We start from the raw sequence: 26,169 nt of genomic DNA on the forward strand, positions 1-26,169 counted from the left end.
ACTTTGGTGACTGAGAGGACAGATAGTGGCCTGCATTCTATTTTTGGCATGAGTTTGAGAAAACAAGACATCCCATTCTAAATGTTCATTAGGCAGTTGGCGAAGAGGATTGGAACTCAGGAGAAAGGGCACGGACGGATTGATCAATCTAGAAAGTCACCTGCAGAGAAAACTGAATCCACGGGAGACAGTGCGATCACCCAGTGAGAGAAAAATAAAAGGGCCCAGGATAGAGCCTTGGGAAGCTAGTCACAGCTTCTCCAGGACTTGTTTTCTCAGCTCTGAGAGGAGCCAGTTGGACTAGACTGCCTTGAAGGTCCCTTCCAACCCTATAAAGCTGTGCTCCTACGACTTCCAAAACATCTGCTTCTACTGATTTGGTTGACTCATCACTAGTTTATGTAGCTGCAGAAAGTGGGGGTGGGCAGAGGGGGAAGCCAGAGCTTTAAAATGTATTTACGTCTTAAAAACCAAACTGCATATTGGTCTAAGACTCTCCACTGGTCAGTAAAAGGTAAGCTTCTTGAGGTTGGGGCTGTTTTTGTCTGTATCCTGAGCACCTAGTCCAGCACACAGTAGGCACTTGGTAAATATTTAATGAGTTTATGATATCTGCTTTTCTAAAGTGACTATTGAGGAGAATACAGCCTTAAGTTATCTCCCTCCTAGTAAGTGTAAAAAGTTCTTGGCTTCAGGATCTCTTAGTAATCTAACTGTTGTTATCTCCACAAGAATTACCCACCACGTTAACATCTCTGTCACATAAGGGTGAGAAGGGAAAGTGAAAACCAAAGAGATTAGAAAGAAGGAAGAAAAGGCAAAACGTTTGAACTTCAAAGGCCTCTGGAAGCACTTTAGACTCAACTTTAAGGATGAGGAAGTAACAGGTTTATAGATCATGTCACTGGACCAAGGTCACAAAAGGTAGTTCAACGTGGAGGTGCTTGGACCCACTTCTTTCCTCTAGACCTTGCAAAACAGAGGCCACAGGACAAGAGGCAGAACATTTTCAGTGTAGAAAGAAGGTCCAGACTTACAGTTAGCTCCTATAGGACGTTCAGACTAAATGAAACATAATGAATGAGACCTACAAAATCCAGACTTTGACTTCCAGAACTGTTAATTTGTGTAGGAATAAAAAGATGACAAGATTTCAGTGGAATTAACTTTTATTTGAAATGAGAGCAGACTTATGGTAAATACCCCCCCACACATATCACTTCCAAGGATTGTAAACTATAACCTGCTTTAACCCATTACCCCAATACCGAAATTTCTATGAACAGCAAATTATATAACTAAATTGCTATATTCAATAAATAGGGGTTGTCCTTCACTGATTAAGGGAACATTTAAACTGAATAAGGTTTTTTAAAAAACACACACAAAAACCACACTTTAATTAAATTTGCAAGGTTTAACAGATATATTTCAAATGCAATGTGTTGTGCAGGAGTCCACAAGCTTTTCATCTCTAAAACATAGACCTAATTTTTAGGGTTCAATTTTTGTTTCCTTTCAAAAGAAATTATCAAGAAATCATTTTTCTTCTACAGCTTCAAACTTTCTACACTCAACTATTTGACTGTTCCATGCCACCCCACATTAAATTTGTCATCACTGAACAGTTTTAGATAGGTTACTATTTTTCTTAAAATAAACAGGCAAACAGTTAACCAAAAAACAAACAAAACACCCCCCAAACACCAAGTTATTTCTCAATGAAAATTTCTGTTACAATGTATGCACAATTCACACAACAAAACAAACTTTTCAAAAACAACAATTTCTTTCCTCATTTGATTAAGATAAGAGTTAAATTTTTTTTTAAAAAACAAAGAATTTACAAAATGTATTAACACTGGGGTTTCCTTTAAGTTTTGTTTAAGATGTCTGACTACTCAAAACTACAACAATTACATCTTCCAGAGTATAATAAAGGGGTGAAAACAGCAATATATCAACTTAAAGTGTAGATTCTAAATAAACCAAAGATTTTTTAAGGGTTCTTGAGAGGTGGGGAAGATTAAAAGGTTGGAGAAATCCAGAAGAATTTTAAAAATCCAAGTCCTCAATAGCAACCGTTCAATTCCTCAGTAGCGTCCTACAAAAGAAAGAAGGGGAAAAAATGTTATAGAAGTGAAATTTTACCTTGACTTGGGCAACACTATTCTGAACGTAGTAATAACAACAACATGCATAATTTTACTAATAAACTTCTATTTAAAAAATACTAGAGGCATTCGATAACAAGAATGACACATATTGAACTAATATCCGAACTGTACATACTTGGGCTATAGGAACGAGATCTTGACCGTGATCTATACCGACTGTAATACGGAGAAGGTGATCTTCTTCTGTAAGAAAATCAAATGATTATTTAATGTATTTCCAAGATTCCAATAAATAATCACAAATCCATCTATGAAGCAGGAAGATAATTTTTCTCCAAAGTGACTTTCTCAGGACGTTTGTTGCAAGTTAAAAGTAGAACCAGGATATCAATTCATAGATTCCAAAACCTCAGCTCAGTTAAGAGTATCTTTAATCATTTTATTCACCCATATACATTTTTTCTATTCTCTTGATATGTTTTAAGGGACTGTCTAATATATATTAAAGTGACTGGAAAAAAGATGTGTTATGAAATTACATATTGGGATATGAAAAGTTTTACCACAACATGTTATGGGAAAACTTGCTAAAGTTTCTTAGATGAGTAAATAAAGGCTCTTTAGTATGAGAATTAAACTCAGTATGAAACAAAGGAGCACACTATTTATTCCCGAGTACTGCAACTGAATTACCAGTCAAGGTATATGAAGACAAAGTTAACTATTAAGCACTTAACTTTCAAACTGTGAGTTAATATGGATTAAGTTAACATGCATTAAATGGCAAATAAGTAATGTGCCCTTATATTCACATGCTGGTCTAACCTTGAAACAACTGGCCAGATTAAACTAATAGCACACAGATGCCAAAATACTGGTGACATTCAGCCCAAGAAGTGAGTTTTAATGCTCTGCTTGCCCAGAATCTTGACAGCATTTCCCTCTCCATCTCAAATGCTCCCAAATGTGAAAAACTTGTATAGAAAGTTAATTGTAAACTCTGTTAAGAAAAACCTACCCATCTGTAATATCTCTCCCTTTCCCCTCCATTCATTTCCTCCCTTGTAAAGTAAGGCTGGCTGCCCAGGAGAATCTTTCTTCTCTTCTACTTCAAGAGGCCGGGTTGGTTCCTCCACTTAAACTCATCAAACCACTTTCCTACTTTTTGGGAGGAATAGTGCTCAAAGAAGCCCTTAGCTGGTTTCCCCAACAACTCCTAATACGGGGAAAAGGGAAGTCATGATTTCACAATCATTTGTCTACTAAATATAAGCAGGAACATAACTTAGGAAACCCCTGTACAAGAATTTATAGAAAGCTTTTTGAAAAATTTATTTTTAAAAGCTTAACCACGTAGATTACATAAAGCCTAAAGTAGAACAAACACATATATATATTAAATCACTAAATACAAATAAAAACTGTTACCTGTACCGGTAATCATATTCTTCATATCTGTCATATCCTCGATCATATCCACGATCATAGTAAGAGTCACGACGTCTCCCGCCTCCTCCACCACCTCCGCCACCTCCGCCACCGCCACCTCCTCCACTACTATGAGGGGACAAAAAGTAAGTTCATCTTCATAAATAGCCTATTTTCTCAGTAATTTTTAAGAACTTAAATGCTGGTTTAAAGAAAAAACCCAAAGCACTTAAAAGTTTCACTTCTCTCCCTCTTTGGGGATTTAAAAAAACTGTTCTCTCTGCTACTAAGGATCCCAAACAATTTCTTCAAACCAAGTTCTTGGAATTTCAAAATGCTGTCCCAGCCAGCACCAAGCTAGGGACCTGCACAAAGCTACAGGAGCCTTACAGCAACCACACTGACCGCCCCCAGGTCTTGTCTTCCTTGTTTTTTGCTTTTTGCAGATCTGCATCCACACAGTAACTTAAGAGTACAGAAGAACTGCTAGGGGGTATCAAGAAACTAAGTGAGGTGGAGGGGACAGGTGGAACAAACTCAGTTCACGTATCAGCTCTTTGAACCCTATTGTAATCAGTTCCTTGTCTACTATACCACACCTCCTCTGCATTACCTTCATTATATATTCAAAAGTTGAAATTAAAGTCAAATTCTGAGCAATATGATGAAAAGCAACTGCAATGGAATTAAAAATGATGCAGCAGCAACACAAAAACTCCCCCAAATTTCAGTCAGGTCTTCACGATATCTTTAGAAGCCCACCTTATCAGAGACAAATACTATATTAAGCAGTATTAAAACTAAAAAATAAGGAATTGTTCCCATCCTTAGCTACAGCATTTAGAGAAATCTGAAAATAGTGCCTTAATGGAAAAGAGCCAATAAATTTAAAAATCTGCTTCTCAAAAAGTTTTTTCCAAAAATTTTTAAAATGACAAGACAAAAATGGGAACAACAAAAGGTGGAAGAGAATGGCAAGGCCACCAGATTTCTTCACCGTTCTCTATAACCCTGAGTGCTGTCCACTCAGACGCAGCACGTGCGCCGTCACGTGGCGCCCACGGTCACCGGAAGCCACTTACTGGGTGGGTCTCCCCATGTAGATGCCCGGGGTGGGGGTGTGGGCCCTCTTAGTGATGGAATAGTCCACGCGGATCCTCCTGCCATCCAATTCCATTCCGTTCGCCCTCTCCATGGCCTACAACAGAGAAAGGGTCAAAGCCACACCCTAAAGCTGGGGCTCCCTCCCTGGTGCTTGCTCCGGCCCGGCCTGTGGTCCAGGCCTGCCACTGACGGGCACCAGACCCTGCCCTGCGTCCCGGGGCCCCCCTCCCTGTGCTGGGCCTGAGCGGGTGCCCACATCCTGGCCTCGGGATTCGGTCTGGGCCGGGCTCAAGGTCCCCAACACGCATAATCTCAACACTTTAAAACCTTTGCACACAAGGCTCCAGGTGGCCTGTTTGGCCCCCAGGCCTGGGCCTGTGTCGGTCCGCAAGGAGGCCCGTCAATCACCCGCATCGGCGCGTTGTCACCCCAAAGTCCGCCCCCAGGTGGCGAGCGGGAGCAGGCCCGGGCGGGCCCAGGGCCCCTCGCCAGCCCCCTGCATTGTCCCCTCAGCCCCGTTATGGTCACGGTCACGGTCACGCGGGCCCGGGGTTCCCGGCTGCGGTGGCGACGAACCACGGGGTCCAAGCCACGGCCCCTTCAGGCTGACCCTTTTTCCTGCTGAAAAAAGCGGCCGCGAATCGTGAGGACCCTGAATACTAATGAGAACGAGGCCGGAGTCCGGCCTTTGTCCCCCCACACCAAGCTAGGGCAGGCCAGGCCAGGCCGTGGGCGGCGGGGTTTACACAATACGCACTGTCTCCTCCCACCTCCACCCCCGCAGCCGCCATGTTAGGGGGCTCCAACAGCCTAGCGCGCCCATCCTCCCTCGCCCATCCGCTCATGGCGGCTGCCAAGAGAAACTCTCATTCCTGTGGCAAGAGCGACACCAGGCGGGGGAGCTCGCTCACTGCCAGGCCCATGGCGGCCGCAGACCGGGAGGAGCACCCGCTAGCGGCGGCCAGGTGGCATTGCAAAGTGTCAGAAAAAAAACATAGCATGGCGGCTAAGGCCGCCGCCATGATGACGCTCATGGCGCCTGGTTACGCACGGCCTTACGTACATTCACGCAGAGAAACGTAAGGAAGTGCGCAATCATACGCATGGCGACATATGGCGGGACGTGCGCGTCTGCACGTAGTGACCTGCGTAAGCAACTGCACGCATTGCTGCAGAGAAACAACAGGGCGGCTCCTCGAGAAGCCGCCATGATGCTGCAAACTCATGGCGACTCGGGCTAACCGAGCGGTACGTTAACAGTTTTTCAAAGTCACTCTCTAAAGATCAAATAAGCACGAATAAAACATGTGATTTTATAAAAACTGGGGCCAAGGCCTCACATTTTCATCCTTATTCCATTTTCACGATGTAATCGGATTGATGTGAGGACAGACCGCATTGCCTTAGCTCGCGCTGCCCCCTAGCGGATCTCCGCAGTGACAGGCCTCGACTGCAGAACTGCGGCAGAACTGCTTTTTTTGTGTTTGTTTTTGGTTTTTTGGGGGGGGTGGAGGGAGGGGAGTGCAACTAACACACAAACATTTCCGTTTTATATGTCTAAGCATTGGAAAGCTTGGGGCTTCAGCTTGCCAATCCTGGTGATATTACATATGTTTAAGGGCTAAAAATCATCACCATGTATTAGCCAATAGGCAAGTCTGGACGCTTTATATATTGTGTAAAATATAGAGCTTTCTTTCTATAGGTTAAGTGTTATTTAACTTGTGCTACACTAAATAAAACCCTATATTACCTGTTAAGTTAAAAAAAGATGATTAAAGTTTTACTAATCTATTAGAATTTGTGTTTTTCTCTGTCACAGTCTTAGCCATTCTGATCAGTTATTTACTCTGAAAACCATGTAACATAAAACACAGAAGTGTTGCAGATGTTTACTTTTTAACACAAGTTACTGGTTTTTATCCAAATTATACAGACCAAAATTATGTCTCATCTTCATTATCAGCCTACTCCCCATCCCACTGATTTTCTGTAAAACTGTTTCCAATTAATTTTTTAAAATAAATTACAAAAAAATCCAACTTAAATCCCCTACTTAAAACTGCATTTAAGAAATAATCACACAATACCATCAAACTAGCCCCAATTTTTCTGACAAGCAGTACAAATAAACAATTTGGTCGGCTACACTCAGCCAAGCCACCAACACAATTTAAATGAAAATTAGTTTTTAAAAAGGGGGAGAGCAAGAGGGAGAAAAACAACTACTAACTTGAAGCTCTATTTGTTTTTGCACTGCAACTTGTAAATGGAAACCTCAACTATCCAGAACCAGAAGCCAACCAAAACAAAGCCCAAGGGAAAAAAGCCCCCAGGGAGCAGCTTGCATGCACATCCAGGGCAGTCAGTAGGCCTGCGGTCACAGTGACTTCCTTACCTTCAATGATAATTTGGGAAAAGAGACATACACGAGCATACGCCACAACTACTACCAAGCGGTCCCTCCTTCTATGACCTACCATAACAGACTTCCTTGTTAACACAGTCTCATCACAGTAGTTACATTAATACTCAGGTCATCAAAATGGCACTGTACCTATAAAACACTTGCACATTTTTTAAAAAGACTGGCCTAACAACAACATGATTAATACGTTTGAACAAGCCCCAAAACACACAAAAAGTCATTACAGTATTAAAACCAACTGCCCACTGAAAACAGTGTTCTTATGCTACCGTCCCCTATAACACTGTTTTTGCCTAAGGATTTTTTTTACTTAAATTACTTAGTATGAAGCTAGTCAGGCCCCTAGAGGGAAAAACAGTGTCATGATCTACTGGAAGCACCACACAAACAATATAGCCTATACTCACTGACAAATATTCTAGGATCATTTCAAGTAACCCAAACTAGAACTGATATTAAGCCAAAGTAATAGCAGGAGAAAAGAGATCCATATATATAGAATGCAGAATTAAAATGAAGGAGAAAAGAAATGAGGGTCTGTTCAAAAATCCTCAAAAAGGAATTTACATCTGAAGATTCTGTAAAGTACTATGGCAAAAATAAACTCAAATGATTTTCGTTAATTGAGGTGGTGATTAAGCAGATAATTACAACACCAGTCAAGCTACACCTTTTCCCATTTCCCTGCCAGTCTCATTATTGTAACTCACAGAGCTCATGCACAAGACCAGGTTTCCTGCAGGTTGCAATTCTACTGAATAGAACACAGAACTCCTGACAAGGCTCTCTCTTAAAAGCCCTGCTTCTGGAATTAAAGATGAGCCAGCTCAGAAAAAAAAAGGGACAGGACAGTGACATTCATGTCTGTACCATGGCTGTTCCTGTTGGGTTCTGCTGAGTCTCTACAGAGCAGGCCACCACTCCCAACACCTCTGCTAGGAAACCAGAAGGCAGAGGTGAATCCAGAAAGTGAAGCAACCATCTTTCAGTCCTTCAAATACGCACAAATATTACACCCAATGCCGATATAGCTTTGAGGCAGAGACTTATAGGCATTTTATATGTGTTTTTCAACTCTTGTTGATCTTTTCTATGCAAAAACAGCTTTTAAAAATTCAATGTTCTAGAGTCAGGAGGACCTGAGTTCAAATTCCAGCCTCAGACACATAATACTCACTAGCTGCATGACTGCAGGCAAGTCACTTAACCCCAATTGCCTCACCAAAAAACCCAAAAACAACCAAACAAAGAACCAATGTTTTCTGCATTCAGAAGGAATTTTTACATTTTGAAAAAGCATGGTATTAATATTTAAAAACAAAAATGCATACAATAATGGGAATCAAATAGGATTGGCTTACAACAAAGTGAATTTTAACTTACCAAAAAAAAAAAGGGGGTCCCAAACAATCAGCATATGATAATTTGTATTTGTATGTTCTGTTCTCAAAAGGCTAGCATAATTTTTCAATTTAATTATAAATTCTCATATTCTCATTCTATACGGGGAAAGGTATCAAATGTACCATTTCTTTTAAGTCAAATTATTATTTTTACAATTACTCAACAATCATATCATCAAATAATCCATTTGGGGAATTTCATTCCAAGGAGATCGTTTCTGGGCTACTGTACTCTCTTCAGAGGTCAGACAGGAGACCTACTTAGGTTAGTACAGCATTTTTCCTTAAATCAATCTGAATACGAGTGTAGCAATTAAGCTACAAAACAATTTTAGTTGCTTATATATATTTGTCCACATATGTATTTTACTTTTCATGACTGATACTACCAGCCTCCAGCACAAAACAGAAGAAAGAACATTACAGTTATGTGTGCTGCTGTTATTTGTTTGATATTATCTAAGTGTATTATTGGACTGCTTTTAGTAATATAATTTGTTGTAGATAACTGTATCAGATTATGTTATTAATTTAGTTTGTAATTACTTAAAAATGTTGCAATATATACATGTGTAACCACCACTCCCAGTCTACGTATTCTTCGCAACTTTCAAGCTTTGCAGCCAAGATCCTTTAGCAATCCAAGTACTACAGATGTTAAGCATAAAAACAGAGAACCTACCTCTTTTGAATCATCTATTCGTTCAAAATAAACAAAGGCAAATCCTCGGGATCGTCCAGTTCGCTGATCATAAACCACGTTGACACCACTCAAGGGTCCATAACGGGAAAATACTTCCCGAAGATCTCTCTCTGTTGTATACAAACTCAGACCAAAGACTCCCAGACATGTGTTGGGGTCTGGATTAGCCTAACAAAATAAAAAGAGATTGTTCAAAATTAATTATATTTAAACCCCTTTGCCTAGAACGCACCATTCTTCCACAATTTACAACAGTGTCATATACATTCACTCATAGGACCCTCAAAACCCTATTTCTGAAAATGTAAATTGAATCGAAGGAAGAAAACCCTGGCACCTATTGAGATGCCTATATTTAAGGGCATTCCTAGAGCAATATCAATATCTGTCCATTTCACAGACTCAATCTGTCTTAAAAAGACAATTATGAGAAGAAGACATTAGCTAGGGGAATCAACATAGTTATGTTTTTAAGTCAAAGATGAGTATCTAGTAGAACTAACTATACTAAAATGGGGAGGGGGGTCAGTAATAAATACATAGGACCATGAGGGGAAAAGGGAAGAAAAGGAGAATGACAGCTTTTTTCCCAGAGTAGTTAAGTGCCATGCATGTCACACTGTATTCGTGTCACAACTCCTTCAGGTAGGAAAGTCTCATTTACCTTTGTAGCCTACTCAACACCTCCCGATATCCTATACTAGGCTAATTCCAAAACATTTGGTAAATGACATATTATAACCGTGTCAGCAAGAATGACAAATTGTTTTCCTATACTAGTAGGACTAATCTGGCTGTCTCCTAAATGGGGGTGGCAAGCTCCTACATCCACAATCTAACCAGAATGAAAAGAGAAAGCTCACAGCTTAGAGGCCCTCTAGTGGTGAAGTAGAAATCTTTAGCAAATTCTAAGAGATCTTTTGAGTTTATCTAAATTACAATATTAAGGCAGAAAGGTACCTTCAAATTGCCTACTTGAGAGCTCTAGTTTTATAGTAAGCCATTGGACAGGAAAATTACCGACTAAGTTAATGGGAAAACTGGGGGAAGAGCCCCAGAAATCCCAATTCCTGGCCTAGTGCACTCTTTTTCCAAATAAACATAGTACTGCTCAGGGATGGATCAAAACATGTAACAATGGTCTCCTGACGGGACGATCACCTACCTCCTCTAGAAAACTACTAAGTGATTAATTAAACGTCGGATTTTCGTTTCTCTCCACCTCTGGCCTCAGTTTCCATATCTCCAGCAGAGGAGAAACTAACAAGATCACCTCTAAGGTCCCTCCCAGCTCTAATTCCTAAAATCCCAACTGTCCTAGGGAAAAAACCAAACAATGCTCTTGTACCCACCCACCCCTCCAACCATAAAATGTCAACATCAAAAGCAGAGTGTTCATCTGAATCCCGTTATTTTAAGGTCACATACTCTGCTGCCTGTATGTCTTCTTCGGTTAGACATGGGAGAATGACTGCGGCTCCTTCGACGACGATACTCTGGCGTGTATGACCTACTTCGTGATCGTCTCCTATGAGAATGAGAATGGGATCTGGATCGAGTGTAGCGTCTATGAGAATGTCTCCTTGACCTTGACCTTTAAAAGAAATAAGTTTAGTAAAAAGGAATGTAAAGTACCTGCCTCAACATGACCCTGAAGATTCCTTAAATGCAAAGTACATAATAAAAACCAAGTCTCTGCATTTATTTTGAACTAGAAGTTAGCTTAGAATTGTATTTTTAATCACTTACAGAGATAAGTAATTTTGTGATATTGATCAAAAGATAACTTAGAAGCATCATTACTTCCAGCCTCACTGATGATAAAATAGTGCTGATGGAAAAGAATAAACCAATTGTTGTAATTTATTTACATATTTTAAGGGGAAAAAAGGAATATCCTTTAAGTACAAGCTTTTGAAATTGCTGTCTCATGACAGAAATGACATGTTCTTTGCACATTCTTTCTCTCTTTTATTCAAGAAGCACCATGTGCTGACAGTAATCCCTGAGCTAGAGCTTGAGAGAAATTAGGCAACAATAAAGAATCTTAAGACAAATGGAAAATTCACCCATAGCAACAGAACTCTACCTTCTATTGGTGCCAACTCTATTCTAATATATCATCACGCTGGCAAATGAGGTCTGAGGTACATCATTTTTTGCAGACTGACATTCATCTTATTTCAAAGTTGATTTAAATGATGTACATTCGAATCATGCAGCTTTGAAGTTCCTTTTTTAGAGGGTCATTTTCCAAAATGAATGAGATATGGGGGAAGAAATGTATAATGCTTTTGCTTTGAGCCTAAATTTGAAGTCTACATTTAGGGATAAGAGATCTTAAGGGGAAGGTGACTGAACCAAAGATGAGAGAAGTGAAACTTATTTCCCATTACTCTCCTATAGGAATCACAGCTTGGATTCACAAATATTCTATACCTTTGGTTTCCCAGTAATCCTCTCATTTTCACTTATCTAAATACTAAGTATTCTTTGAAGTCTGCCTTGAATTCCATTTTGTTCAAAATGCCTTGCCTGCATAGATGCTGGCTCCTCTGATTAGCTCCCTGGAACATTCCTCCACTCGGTCTGTGCCTCAGTCCAGGTTCAGGACATATGGCCTTTCTGTATAATGGCTTCATATGTTTGATTCTTCTCTAAACCGTAGTAGAAATATCCTCAGGACATGGATCACATTCCATATTCCTCCAGAGTAGCAGCATGGGCTACATTAAGTGCCTAATGCTTAAATAATTTTAACACTTTCCTTCCCGTTGCTTTTTCTTTGTCCTTGTGATTTGCCTTCCTTTCTTCTACAGGGTGTGACCAGGTTATCTAGAAAGAGAAAGCCCTGGCCCATGGGATACAGCTTCTGCTCCCTGATTACCTGTGTGGCTTATGCTTAACGTCTCTGGATCTCACTTTCCTCATCTGTATAACTATAGGGGGGCTGGACTAGATGCTTTGTAAGGTAAGGTACCGAATCTCCTGAGGCTATCTTCCCCATAACAACCAGATCAATATTTCTAAAAACATCATTCCTCTGCTCAAGAAACTTGAGAACAGAGTGGTTCCTCTTAACTAGAAGAAGATCAAGCAAGTCCTTGGACACTCAAAGCCTTTCACAATTTGACACCAACCTCTCTGTTTTAGAAATTTTGTATCCCCCTCTCCCCAAGCCCTCTATGTTCCAGACAAAATGGTCTCCCTAGTGTTCCCCGTACATTTCACCTGCCTCTTGGCCCTTCTTGAGGTTGCTCTCCACCCACGTCCCATGCCTTGAGACTCTCTTTTTATCTCCAACTCATGAAATCTCTAACTTCCTTAAAGATTCAAGGTCAAGTGCTACCTCTGGCCAGAGGTTTTTTTCTGAGAGCCCCAATTGCCAGGCTCTCTCCCACCAAAAATCGCTTTGTAAATACTATGTATCTCCTTTTGTCCCCTTTAGAAAAGAACCTTGAGGTTCTGGGTTTGTTTCCCACCCCCCCCCCAAAAAAAAACAGGGACTATTTTGTTTCTGTGTCGCCAGTCCCAGGCACAAAGAAAGCACTTAATAAATGTGAAGATCTTCACCAACAGGAAATAAGGACAAGAAGTCCCAAATAGCAGCACTTTCTGTAGTAGCAAAGAACTGGAAACAAAAGAGACAACTACCAATTGATACAAGTGTAGCAAAAGGCAACTGTGATCATCAGAAATTAGGAATATGAAAGTTCAAAGAAACATCATGGGATGACTTAAATGAACTAGTGCAAACTAAAGTATGCAAGACCACCCACACAACAAACACAAAGATTACAAATAATGTTGTGGAGAAAACAACAAACAATAAATCAGAGGCTGTACCACTGACCAAGCTTGCTCCTGAAGAGACACTGCAGCTCGCTCTCTCTTGCATGAAAGGATGGGGATTATGAATGTGTGATACTCCATGTCCTCAGCTGATATGCTGGTTAATTTTGCTAAAGTTTTTTCTTTTTCTTCTATTTTGGTTACAAGGGATAGCTCACTGGGTAGGAGCTGGGGAAAGGATATATTTGGAAATGAAGGTGAAATGAAAAAAGATGTACATAAAACCGTTTTTTAAAAACAAAATTAAAATGTTCTGTTCATTGACATTTGGAGAAAGGAGAAAAATGCGAAGAGGAGCAGAAAGGGTAGGTTGAGGACAGACAAATGTACAGAAACGAGGCTGTGCTGGAGCAGTCCTAGCTGCACAGGACAAGGGGGCGGGGGAGGGATTGGGCTTGGACAGTGAGCATGAAGCCCACAGAAACTTTCCCTATGTTCTGTCTCCATCTTGTGGCCTTTCAGGATACTGTGGCTAAAACTTGAATTATCAGCAGCATGGCATAATGGAAAGAATATCAGACGCAGGTCAGGAGACGTAGGCTAAATTAGCTAAAGGAGCAAAGATAGGATGGAAGGTTTCTAGAGGAGAATGACAGAAGCTGACCCTTGCCCTTCAGCACAGCTAGAATTGCCTTCCTGTCAAATTTAAAATCCTTCCTTCAACCTGGCTCTACAGCTGGTTATTAAGATATCAGACAAGTCACTGCAATTCTATGGTCCTCTGAGAGTGCTGGACCTGAAAGAGTCCCTTCAAGCTAGAAAAGTCTGTGATTCTGAGGACACAGTGAGCCCTTACATGTAAGAGCTCTATTACATTGCACTATATCCTGAGGAGAATTTAGAAGTAGAGAATTACATGGTTCCTACATTCAAAAAATGTATTTAACCAAGATGGATGAACAAAACCACATTAAGTAAGAGATGCCAGTACACAACTGATGGATTGTGTGTTAAAGACTAATTGCTACAGGAGTAGAAGATTAGGGGGTTAGACCCTAAATGACACTGAAGATTCGTTTCAGATAACACCAATATGGTATTCAAGGACAGACTGCTTAATTAAAACATATAGTTATGGAAAACCTGAAGTCTAGAAAGCTCATTCCCACAGCCAGTTAAGAACAAGTTGCCCCATTCCTAGTCTGGTGTTCTTTCCCCTTAACCACTCTACCCCACATGGTCCTGAGAATGACATGATAAGGAGTGGACTCAACTAAATTATCTCTATGATCCCTTCCAACTGTGAATCCCACAAGTTCATGACAACTACGTGCAATAACTTAACTTCTGATTCTCGTCCCTGGCAAATCTCTGTGTGTCTTTGAGGGGGAAGGGAGAACACGAGGGAACAAGCAGCCTGAGCAGTCAAGGAACAGCACAAATTCTTTCCCTGGTTTAGGAGCCCCTGGGCACTACTGAAAATTGTCATCTTAGTTAAGGTAACAGGAATCTTATGGAAAAACGTCTCCTCCAACCCTAGTTACAGTCTCCCTGTCCACTTTCCATCCTTACTCAAGGATACAAGGAAAAGATACAGATCAAACACCTACTAATGGGGAAGAGTGGGCTACAATAATGTGACACAACCATCTCCATCTCCTCCCCTCCCTCATACAAACCCCTTTACCCTTTATCACGAATAATTTCTTACTCTAGAAGTATTCTATCACGGGACTTCTCTATTGGAAATATTCTTTAAGGCAAAATAAAAGGTTTTTTATCTAAACATCTACTACCTGATTTTTGAAAGAATTCTAGTTTGTGTTCTTCTATCAGATCTTTAAGATAAAAGAATGGAATCACTGTTACCTGTACTGACAGAGGCAGGCAGTTTTAAGTGGTTAATTCAAACAGTTTTAGAATATATATTTTTATGAAAAATTTATTGTCTTTCTACTTTTCTCCTTAAGTACACATTTTAAATTAATTTCCTGAATGAACCCTAAGTGGATTCATTCTCTAGATGGCTGCAACTTTAGTTTGCTTATAAAACAACAGATGGAGCTGTCCAAAAATTGTATCATTCACTTAACCCGAGAAAGGGAAGAGGGAAGATGAGGGGACAAATGCTTGCCTAAGTGAGAAGGTTATAAAAGAAAGCCTATCAGCATAAGTTTCCAAAAAACAGGGGTGTTCTAATTAATTTCTCCCTAACTTTAAAAGCTTTTCCTTAATAATCATATCCCTTATTCATATTACCACTTGTGCCTTTTTCAAACTCCCAGCTAAAAATTTCTGCAATTTCAGGTCCCCATTGTGCATTACGTTAATCAAGAACTGCGTTATGTTATTTAAAACAAGCAACTTCTAAAAATGAATGAACTTCAAATATAAAGTTTTCCTGAATTCCTTTTCTCCAAGTTCAATATATAAAACATTGCTATCACTAGAATTCAATGGATGTCATTTTATTAGTGTCAATACTTTCTCCATCAGTGCCCATCATAGTTCATACTTATTGTATTACCTTCACAGTTCATATCCATGTTCTCCAGGAGTCTTTCAGAGAGGTCATAATCCATGGCTCTATGGCTTTTGTCCAGATCTTTTTCACATTTCACAGGTTACCCATGCAGCACACAGGCAGCTGTCTACCTGTTCCTGTCACCAGCCTCACTGAATGAATAATCTCATCACCTTTTCTCATCATGTCCCTCAGAATATTTCTCTCTTATACTACACCTGTCTAGTGTACAGGCTATCACTGAAAACATCCTACAACTTACTTAAATCCTCTCAGTTTCTCCATTTACCTTAGGGTTATTGGAGAAAAATTCTCTCTCTGATGCTACCCAGAGTCAGAGGACTTAGTTCACTACTTGTCCCACAATAGACAAAGCACATACCCCTTAAGACTTGCCAGTAAAATGAGGGAGCTGGATTCCATGGCTTCTGGGGTCCCTCACAATGTTAACCGTATGTCTGGTCTCACGATCTTCCTCAAACCCTAGCTCTATTACCATATCATTTTTCTGCTGCAGAGGTTACAGCAGAGCCCTGGGATTTATTAAAGAAAGACAGGCTCTCCGTATCTCTTCCCAGCATGGAGCCCAGGAGCTTCTTATGAGCCAATCCCACCCCTAACAGGCAGGAATTTTGACTTGTTCCATGTCCAACCTGGAAAGTTTTCCCCTTCCCTTAGAAAACCTGGCAGCCCCTCAGAACTGAGGACTCACATACAGACATTAGACTTATCACCTTAGACCCCTAATCACTTTAGACCACTACAACTTAGAACTCCAGAGCTCCAGCAACCAGCCTCAGCCACTGTGGCAGCTATGATGCTCAGCATATGTCCCTCTAGCAAACTTTTCTTCTTAGATCTTATGTCCAAAAATCTTTAATCCTATGTCAGTGTTCAGTAGAGGATGCAACTTTAATTTGCTTATAAAGCAAGAAATTGCAAAAGTAGAAAAAGTAGAAAAAATATCCCCATTTTCAAAAATTGAACACATTCAAATTAGTATGCTTTTACAGAACATAGTGCTCTTTGGTATTTCAGTTATTTACTTTTTTTTTTTAAAGAAAGAAAGAAAGAAAAAAAAGACTGTCTCTTCCTCAGAGTTCTGACCTGTTCCATTTCTAACACCGGCTAGTTTGCCCCTCAGACAACCTGGTGACATCTTCCCCCAGCTTCCCACTGACACTGGACTCGGTAAGATTAACTTAGCCCAAAATTCAAAACTCCTGAGCTCAAGAAATCTGCCAGCGTTAGCTTCCCTAAAAGCTGGGACTACAGACAAGTGCTATCACATCCAGTACAATTCTCTTTGTAAACAGCAGAAGCTTCCTAGATATTTGGTAAATGAAGGAGAAATTTAAAACCGCACAAAATATTTAAGGAGTGCAGGTCAAGTACATTAAAGTTGATTAATTCCAGTGAATCACTCTGGCGCTATTTTATAAAGAGATAAATTACAGATAAATAAACGTCCTTTAAACTACAATCTCGTATTTAATTAGGTAAGGGCATTATCAAAGCTGTTAATTATATGCCAAGTATACACACTTTAAAAATGCTCAATTTGATAAGATAAACAGTTTTAGGCATCTTCATGCAACTGAATTAGAATTAGTCAAAAATCATTCCTGCCCTTGAAGTACAAAAAAAAAAACCCCAACAAAAATCAAGTAAAACGCCTTGAGTACAACTCAAGTACACTCACCTGGACTTTGATCTTGATCGTGAGTGGGATTCGGAATGTTTGGAAGCCCTTGATGGACTACGAGATGCTGACCTGCTCTCGGATTTCACACGAGCAGGACTCCCCGCTGGAGATTTTGACTGAGAGCGAGACTCCTAACAAAGAAGACAGTATTACAAATGGCAGTGGTCATGTAGATGCCTACCACCTAACATTTAAGTACCGTAATTATATTATATTGATTGCTCCTGAAAGACAAATGGTTAGGCAACACCCTCCAGAAAAAAATTTCAGCTCATTAATAGCCCATTGTTAATACTGCATACTGTCCTCAAATAATTCCCTACTTGAACCAGATCACCAATTCCGCTATTAACTAAGCAATCATGCAAATTCATCTACAACTTGATCATACAGACACTGGAACATAAACCATACATTTACTTAACCTAGGACCCATTCATTCTTCCAGATTCTTTTAATTCTACTTCACTCGTGCTTTCTACTTTTCTTCATTCTTCATTGAGTTTTTCCTTTTTCATACTTCGTGTATTCTTCCCCAATTCAAACAATTCATAATAGCCTTAAAAAAAATTCAAGTGCTTCTATCTGACCAATCTTCTGTTCAATTTTTTCCCCCATTCAATTTTAATTTTCTGATCTTTAATACTTTTCATTAGCCTTCTTTTATCTTGATTTATCTTCCACATTCTTGGAAAAAACTCTTCAATTTCTTCACGAACATTAACCTTAATGGAAAAAGAACATTTAGTATATTTAAGCACGTGGGGATTATAAAACTCTGCTGGAGTTCAGAATGTTATCTACCAAATGGAAAAGCCAGCAGGTAAAGTGCAAATAACTATTTTATAAAAACAATTTTTAAGTCTTTAAAATTGTTTAAGAATCTAAATTTTAACATCAGAATTTACTGGAGAATTCCAAATGCTTTTACCATACTCATCACCCTCCTCCCCTTTCAGATTTCATCCCTAACCTTTATCTGGAATTTCCCTGAACCTTAAAAGGTGTACATAAGTCAATACTACAGGCTAATTAGAATATGGGACTAATACCTATTAAATAGATTTTTGGTGTGTCCCTGACAGGTTTCAACTACTTCAATATCTCAGGAAACTTAATAGCTTGTAAGCAAGATTTCACTATGCCCAGTTATCTAAGATCAAACAGCTTTTAAAACAAAACATCCTGGTCAAAATTGTTTGCATTCGCCCCTCCAGATCCACACATGACAAGAGATAAGTTGTCCTGCTACTACCACTACTTGCACCAGATCTATCTAAAGCCATACTTTACAAGATACCTGCAAAGATCCAGAGAGGTACAAACTCTAACAAAATTACTGGCTAACCTTAAAAGTCTCCAATTATCACTACTCTGAAAAACACTAATCTGTTTAAAGACTAATGTTTAAAGCAAACCATCCTCATCACAGCATGTACCTACCTATACATTATAACAATAGTAATATTACCACCACCATTTGTACATACCTATTTGAACTTAACACCTTATAGGATACATGCAAAGATTCAAAAATCGATCCAAAAACTAATTACTGCCTTACCTTTCAATTTCTCCTAATTTTATTAAATTAATACACTTACATATTAAAAACATTCAGTCTATACTAACATAAAATCATTTTTGTTGCAGCAAACAAGCAAACTGAGAAAACAAGGGAAAAGGCAAGGAATTTCTAATTCTTTGCTGAAAACTATTTTGAAAGTTGTCAGTGATTTGTGTATATGTAGATAAGCAGACATCTTCATAATACTCTCTCTCTCTTTACTAGCTCTGATTCAGAGAGGACATATTTCAAAAGTAGACGTGTATAAATCCAAACTTTGCAAAAGTAAGTGATTTAAACTGCTCCAGGAAGTTTATTTAAAATAATCCTATAGTATATCCTTTTGTGAAATGCAAAATCCTTTTTAAAGGCATATCAGTCTTCTATTTAGGTCTGATCTTTTTTAATGTTATTCAGAACATATCTAAAATTAAGGGCATCTGGGTCCTCTTGGTTTAATTATTCTCTGGCCCATATACCTACCTCTGAAATGAAGTTCTTATAAAAGAAAAAAATTAAAAAGTTAACTTTAATAGTTTTAGCCTCTTCATTATTCAGAACACATACTACAATGTACTTCTCAATAACACAAGATGGGAAAGGAACAATTTTATCATTAAATGGCAATTTGGTTTCTCTAGTCTATGTTAAGGTCTGAAGATGGGTGCTAATCATTCCAATTTAATAAGAATTCTATAGGCACTTGAGGCATGATTTCATGTAAGGAATAGGGATCATCAGTAGTATGTCTCTATTATGTGGCTCAAGTATGTCTTCCTTTTGTGAAGCTGTCTTTCTATATCTATATTTTTCTTTGAAGCTTTTCTTCTAATTTAACTTGAAAATCAGAAGGAAAATCAACTAAAAGTCCATAATAAGTTCAGGACAATGTTGTAATCAGAACCCCAAGGTCCTGATTTGAAAGTAATAAATTCATCAGCACTTATTACAATTGCCTAAAGGTAGTTATCACACTCTCTGGATGAAGAAAATAAAAACCCAAATTTAGGTTTTCTACCTTTGTTTCTCATTTAATTACTTATAATAAATCTTCCACCTTGTTTCACATCCCCTATTCTAATTCCCATAACCATGAAGCAAACATGGGTGCAAGTTCATTTTCACCAAAGTGGCAACACAGTAAGCATTTCAGAAACTAAGACTGACTACGGAGCCACAGCACGGTGTGATGGAAAGAAGGCAGGGTCTATGAGTTGGGAAGAGCTGAGGGGTTCAAGTCACGACCAAGAAACAGGTAACAACTTCTCAGTGTTGCCTTGGCAATATTCTATGACTATAATTTACAGGTAAGTTGACAATCAGTGGAGGGAGTTTCCACAACAGAATTCCCTATGTGAATGGATCTCTCCAACTTCGACTACTACTTCCCTCAAAACGGAATGACTATATTTTGTAAATACACCTCTTAAGACTGAAATCTCAAAGGCCAGTAAATTAACTATGCCTGTGTAAATAAAAGTCTCTTTCTCTTCTGATATACTTTTTTGTAAATCAGATTCCTCAGCATAAAATTAGCTGTATAATGCTATTAGTCTGTCCTACGTTAAGGATATGTTCCAGGTATTAAAACTGTGTGCCTTAAACTATCTTCTGCAGTACTTCTGTTTTGTGCTATCTGCCAGTGGTTCTCAAAGTGTGGTCCAGAGACCTGTGAAAGTCCCTGTGATAGCTTCAGTTCTGTGAGGTCAAAACTATTTTTATCATAATCCTAAGACATTTTAATTTCTGATATGGTAAATATCAATAGATATCCAGGGGTGTGTTGAAGTCAGTTCCTACTGGCTGGCTGTTAAAAATTCAGTGTGAGCATTTACACCTTGGAAACTAGCAAATTAAGACTTGATTTATTGTTTTGTTCACTGTCTAGACTTAAGTGGCCATTAATAATGAAGATCAAATTTAAAAGTGTGTGATGTCTTTGGAAAGCCAGTTCTTAAACACTTACCAACACAAAACTGAAGATAACCCTCATAAAAGAAAAGTTCTTTGATGGGAGGGTGGGTGGTTCTCAATATTTAAGAGTGTAAAGGGGTCCTGAGACTAAAAGTCTGAGAATCATTGCTACACATTTTATAAATATATATATATATAAACACAAAATATATTTTATGAACCTAACTTCACGCCAACACTACACCACCAATTTCACACCAACACTGGGTCAACAGAAACCTTAAAGAAAACTTGATTAAACTGTTCTGTAATACTTGCAGTTAAATACATAGAATTTAAAGTTAAAGAATTTCTGTGCAAGCTCTTTTTTTCTCTTCCCTTACAGGATAAACATTTGAGTGACTGAATGAATATACTCTTGCACCTTAGGTCATTACTTGTACTCAGTACCCCATCTTAATATAATTTCCACCTTAACAATCCTGGAAAAGGGTTATTTACTAACTGGAAAACTATAAAATTTTTTTCCCACTAGGATTACTGTGTTTAAACCAATAATTTAACCAAACTTAGTGACACTTTAAAATGTTTTAAACCCCAAGTTTCATATTAAAAGCTCACTAGATTGGGGCAGCTAGGTGGCGCTGTGAATAGAGCACTGACCCTGGATTCAGGAGGACCCAAGTTCAAATCCAGCCTCAGACACATAACACTTACTAGCTGTGTGACCCTGGGCAAGTCACTTAACCCCATTGCCTAAACCCCCCCCCAAAAAAGGTTCACTACAAAAAAGTGATGGTGACTACACAGCATGTTATCAGATAATAATAAAGTTCCACATAAAAAACATATGATAGTTTGGGCAGACATTGAAGTCTGGCAGTGTTTTGTTTTGGTTTGTTTTAATCCTTTTATCAACTTGTTCAAGCTACTTCATCTTCCTAAACTTCACATCCCAGTATGCTCTTTCCCCACCACTATGTTCATTTCGGGTAGATCAACTTAAGTGTCTACCTAATCCTGCTAAACTCTACTACTGATTAGAAATGGCCTTCCCACCTGCTGGGACTTATCAAGCTGTCTTCTCAGGTTATTCCAAACGCTTCTTAAAGGCTCCGAGTTCTCCTGGACTGGTTATATTGCCTTCACTTTTCCCATTCCCTACTTGAACTTGGAGCTTTCAAGATTGCTCCTCAACCATCCCAGGGCACACACGGTAACTTTATCATCTAGTTGTCTCTACACCCTCTACTCAACACAGAAACCATAAATTCTAGAGAGCAGAAAGTCTATGTAATAATTCTTTTCACATAGTACCAAGGACAATGGTACTTAAATGCTGCTGCAACAAGTCCAGAAAACACCGCCATAAAAATTATTAAAAAAAAAACAACTCATGTGCCAACTGAAACAATATTTTGTCACTGGCCACCAGAAAAACTTAAGCAATGACTAGATGCAGTAAGCATTTTTATCTTAGACAATATAAAATACGAAGAACTTTTTATAAAATGTGTTTAAACATTTTTCTTCAGCACAAGTTTATTACTGTTTAATATAAATAAATGGGTTTAATTTAGTTAATAGTGGATTAAGCTGTTCTGAATAATGAAAAGCTGTGAAGCTAATTGGACCACAATAAGCCTCCTATAAAAAGCTAGTTCTAAACTCAGCCTAGGTAAAACAGTGTGAATTTGAAACCTTTTTCCTAAGACACTAACATTCATAATGTTTATAGCTAATAAAAATCAAATAAAAAAACTATAAGGGCCTTCCTACCCCATGCTTCCAAATTAGACTAGCACTAGAAACATCCAAGAACAGCAGTTTTTGATTGCTCTTAAAGAACTCCATTCTCAGGAAGCTACTTTAACAAATACTTGATAGACATTATCTAACAATATTAAACAATATGCTGTCCAGTTGAAATAAGTGCCCTCAAAATTAGATGGTCAAGTGAATGCTATCACTTTTAAAATAATTTTATATCAAGTGTCCAGACTCGGCAGTAAAATTAATTGGAATTCCAGTCTACAAGAATGTTACTTATAGCACACATATGTATTAAGAAGTTGATTACTAAAACACTTAGGAATGCAACAAATTTTCATTGATTATATATTTTTTGAAAAAGGAATGTTCTAATAAGATGTTTCAAACAGCTCTCAAAAAACTGAAATACTATACTAGAGACACCTGAGAAATTTCCCTCTCTGGTCTTTGACCGCCCTTAACAGTCTAAAGAGAAAGAACAGCTGAGCTTTCTCCCAAGATAAGACAGGATATCTCTCTCTATTCCAAGTAATATTCTTTTAAATCCCTTAGCTTGTAAACTAAAAGTTCTTGACCCCACTTCTAGGATCCCATAATTGCTTATTTTATTTTATTTTATTTTCGAAGTAACTGGGGTTAAGTGACTTGCTTAGGGTCACACAGCTAGTGAGTATCATGTATCTGAGGCCACATCTGAACTCAGGTTCTCCTGACCTCAGGGCCAGCGCTCTAGCCACCGCACCACCTAACTGTCCCCGATTGCTTATTTTATTAAAGGGTGCGTGTGTGTGTGTGTGTGTGTGTGTGTGTGTTAAACAGAACCTACTAGAAGAGAGCCCCTTCCAAAGAACATTTTCTTTCCACTCTTTTGATTGAAAAGTGCCATTTTCTTTCTATTCAATTTTTTTGGAGAGGATTCAGAAGATGCTTAACAGTTTTATTTTAACAGAAGATCCTCCAACTGACAACTGCATCTTTACTTATTTTATTAAAAAACAAAACCAAGTTTTTTTGAGGGCTGAGTCTAACTCAGAGTAGAAGTACAAGGGCCCCTTTAGTGTCCAATGTTGGGAACTTTGCCCTGGGCCAGGTCACCGTTTCTCAGACTGCCCTAGCTCTCCAGGTTCCCCACACTGGTAACACTTAGTGAGATTACCCAATGCTGTAACCCACTGCAGCCTGGAACTCCAGAGCTCAAGAAAGCTGGCAACCTCAGCTGCCTAAGTATCTACAATTATAATCAGGAGTCATCATGCCTAGCTTTTACTTGTCTTTAAAAGAACAGTTTTTCAACTTATGATTCTATAAATGTGAATTTCCTGTCATTAAGCTTAGAGCTGTATGCTACATTTTACTTTAGGGTGAACTTTTCCCCAGTGTACTTGTAAGAAATGACCCACATATTAAGATTGTATATGTTGGTTTATATTCTGGAGTTTTAAAAAGAAACAAGTTGTGAAAACAGTAGTCAAAGAATAATGACTGATAGCATAAAAACAGTATCACTTTTCAAAGTAACAACTTTGGGACCCGCACTTGTAACATGAGTCAGAGCTACACCAATACAACTACTCTTAAATTAACCAACACTCAAGTTCTAGCCCTGGGGTAAAAATCTTAAGTATGCTTTCCAAACTTAGCAGCTATGCATCTTTCGTAGTTCTCAAAAGGTAGTGGGAAAGAAATGGCTGTAATTTTTAAAAAGGTGAACAAACATTAGGAAGTCACAGGAATTTAATGTGTTTGCCCAAAGGATCCAGAACCTTTCAATTTTCCCCATTCCACTTTTCCCCCCTGCTTTCACTTATTTTCACTGTTTAGACTCTGAACATTCTAAACAGGTCACAGAAACAATTCCTACAGAGCCTGGGGTCAGAACTGTCCCTTTTCTAATTTCAGTATTTTATGCTAATCTACAAACATTAGGGAAACTAAGCATCCTACAGACAAAACAAACTCCAATCATCAACTCAAATGGGAAGGGAAGAACCCTATACTCCACTTCATGTTGCTGCCTCTCCCTACTTTTCTCTGGTGCTGCCTGGTTCCTGTCTCCATCTTCTTGTTCTCACTCTTATCCTCTTTGAGGTCTGCTAAGTCTGCAAAGTCCAAAAGATGAAAATCAGTCTTCACCCACTCAACTTAAAGAGGCAACTGTTTAGATCTTGAGGGTTTTTTTTTTTTAACATTTTAAAAGAGGAAATGGAGTGCAAATGTACTTGATGCTGGGACACACTTGCTAGCAAAAAGTTTTCTCACAGTCTCAGGCCAGCTTTGGGAAATTGCATGAATTAATGAGTGGGAAAGTGGAAGGATGAATGGATTCTGAGGGCACTACATAACTGTCCTATAATAGGTCATTAATTTTATGTTTTAAAGAATGGCTCCCTTCCACCCACCATCCAGAGATAACTTCTTTTGCATTTTTCTCTCAGGGCACCCATCCACCCTAGGTCATCTTTTTCAAGCTTCTGGACTTTACCCTTTATTCCATCACATTTTAGCAAAAGTTCTGGGCATAAAAACAGTTAAAAAATATATCTCTGAGTAATAATGAAAAACTACAATCAATAACTGAGACTCAAGTCTGCTCCATTTAAGCTTTTTTGTTTTATTACTGCCCTCTCCAAAATCTAACACATTCTCTTACTAAAAAGAGGCAAAGAATAAGGGGGTAAAGATCTGGGCTTTTAATGTGTTTCCAACCCGTGTATGTTTACAAGGAAATGGAAGCACGGTGAGAGAACATTAAAACATCCCACACCTTTTCCCCTACCAAACGCCCACACAAATCCTGGTGGCTCTCACTGCCACAAATAATGGCATTTACAAGTTTGAGACTATAAGTAAACTAAACATAACCTTAAACAAGCTGATTTACAGATTAGCAAATGCAACTTTCCACAAATTATTTCTTAACCTGAGGAAAGGAAAAGGCATTTCCCAATGCCAGTTTGAAAAGTTGTCTAAAAAATAAACTTTTTTCAAAGTTGAAAGGATTAAGGCAAGGTTAGCTTTTGTACACTTCACGAAATTAAAAGCGTAGGCCTTTTAAAAAATTATTTTAAAATTACAGTAACAATTTATGATGAACACTGTAAAATAGTTTAAATGATGAGTAGCTGGTATTTTTTTGTGCTCTGGAAAGGACTGAACATCACCCTATAACACTTCAAGCAACAAAGAAGGAAAGAAAACAAAATACTCTTCCCCTGCTGGCTTTAGCTACCACAATCCTTCCCCCGAGAAACACAGTTGCACTCTCCGTCACTTCTGTTTAAGAACCAGAAGTGGATTTAACTGTTTTTGTTCACTTGGTTGGTGAATCTGATTGCTGAGCTGCACAAAGGAGTAAAGGCCGGCCGTGGACAAGGGGAAACAGCATCTGACATTCTGTGTAATAACCTCCTGATGCTGGCATTCAAGTCCCTCTTTAGTTTGGTGCCCACCTATTTTTCTAACATTTCATTTCTCACACACTCCCTTTGTATGCCTGCTTCCTTCTCTGGGACCTTCTCCCACATGCCTTGAAATGGACTCTACTGAAACCTCTCTATCTGCTGAAATCCCTCCAAGGTGCAATTTGGACATCATGAATTGGGTTTGCTTTAGGGGTGGGAGACATTTGAGCATTATTCACTCATCTTCAGAGATGACTCGTCTACTCATTAGCTCTCAATCAATAAGCATTTATTAAGCACCTGCAAGCCA

At 38.8% G+C, this 26,169-nt stretch overlaps 1 protein-coding gene across 3 annotated transcripts in view; it reads right to left on the minus strand.

Moving 5' to 3' along the window:
* Window positions 1–1,151: 1,151 nt before the first annotated feature.
* TRA2A (transformer 2 alpha homolog) overlaps window positions 1,152–26,169 on the minus strand; it is a 30,629-nt gene continuing 5,611 nt past the window's right edge. The window contains exons 2-8 of one of the 3 annotated variants that reach the window (XM_020993184.2): window positions 17,202–17,335; window positions 10,612–10,777; window positions 9,163–9,351; window positions 4,628–4,743; window positions 3,552–3,674; window positions 2,293–2,360; window positions 1,152–2,104 (exon numbers count right to left, since the gene is read on the minus strand). In XM_020993184.2, coding sequence (XP_020848843.1) covers window positions 2,094–2,104; window positions 2,293–2,360; window positions 3,552–3,674; window positions 4,628–4,743; window positions 9,163–9,351; window positions 10,612–10,777; window positions 17,202–17,335 — 807 coding nt within the window. In that variant the 3' untranslated portion in view covers window positions 1,152–2,093. Of the gene's footprint in view, window positions 2,105–2,292; window positions 2,361–3,545; window positions 3,675–4,627; window positions 4,744–9,162; window positions 9,352–10,611; window positions 10,778–17,201; window positions 17,336–26,169 lie in introns of all 3 variants that reach the window. The other 2 variants (XM_020993183.2, XM_020993182.2) reach the window with 2 other exon arrangements.

This window comes from Phascolarctos cinereus, unplaced genomic scaffold (genome assembly GCF_003287225.1).
Source record: "Phascolarctos cinereus isolate Bilbo 61053 unplaced genomic scaffold, phaCin_HiC Scaffold_1;HRSCAF=81, whole genome shotgun sequence".
Taxonomy (NCBI): Eukaryota; Metazoa; Chordata; class Mammalia; order Diprotodontia; family Phascolarctidae; genus Phascolarctos; species Phascolarctos cinereus.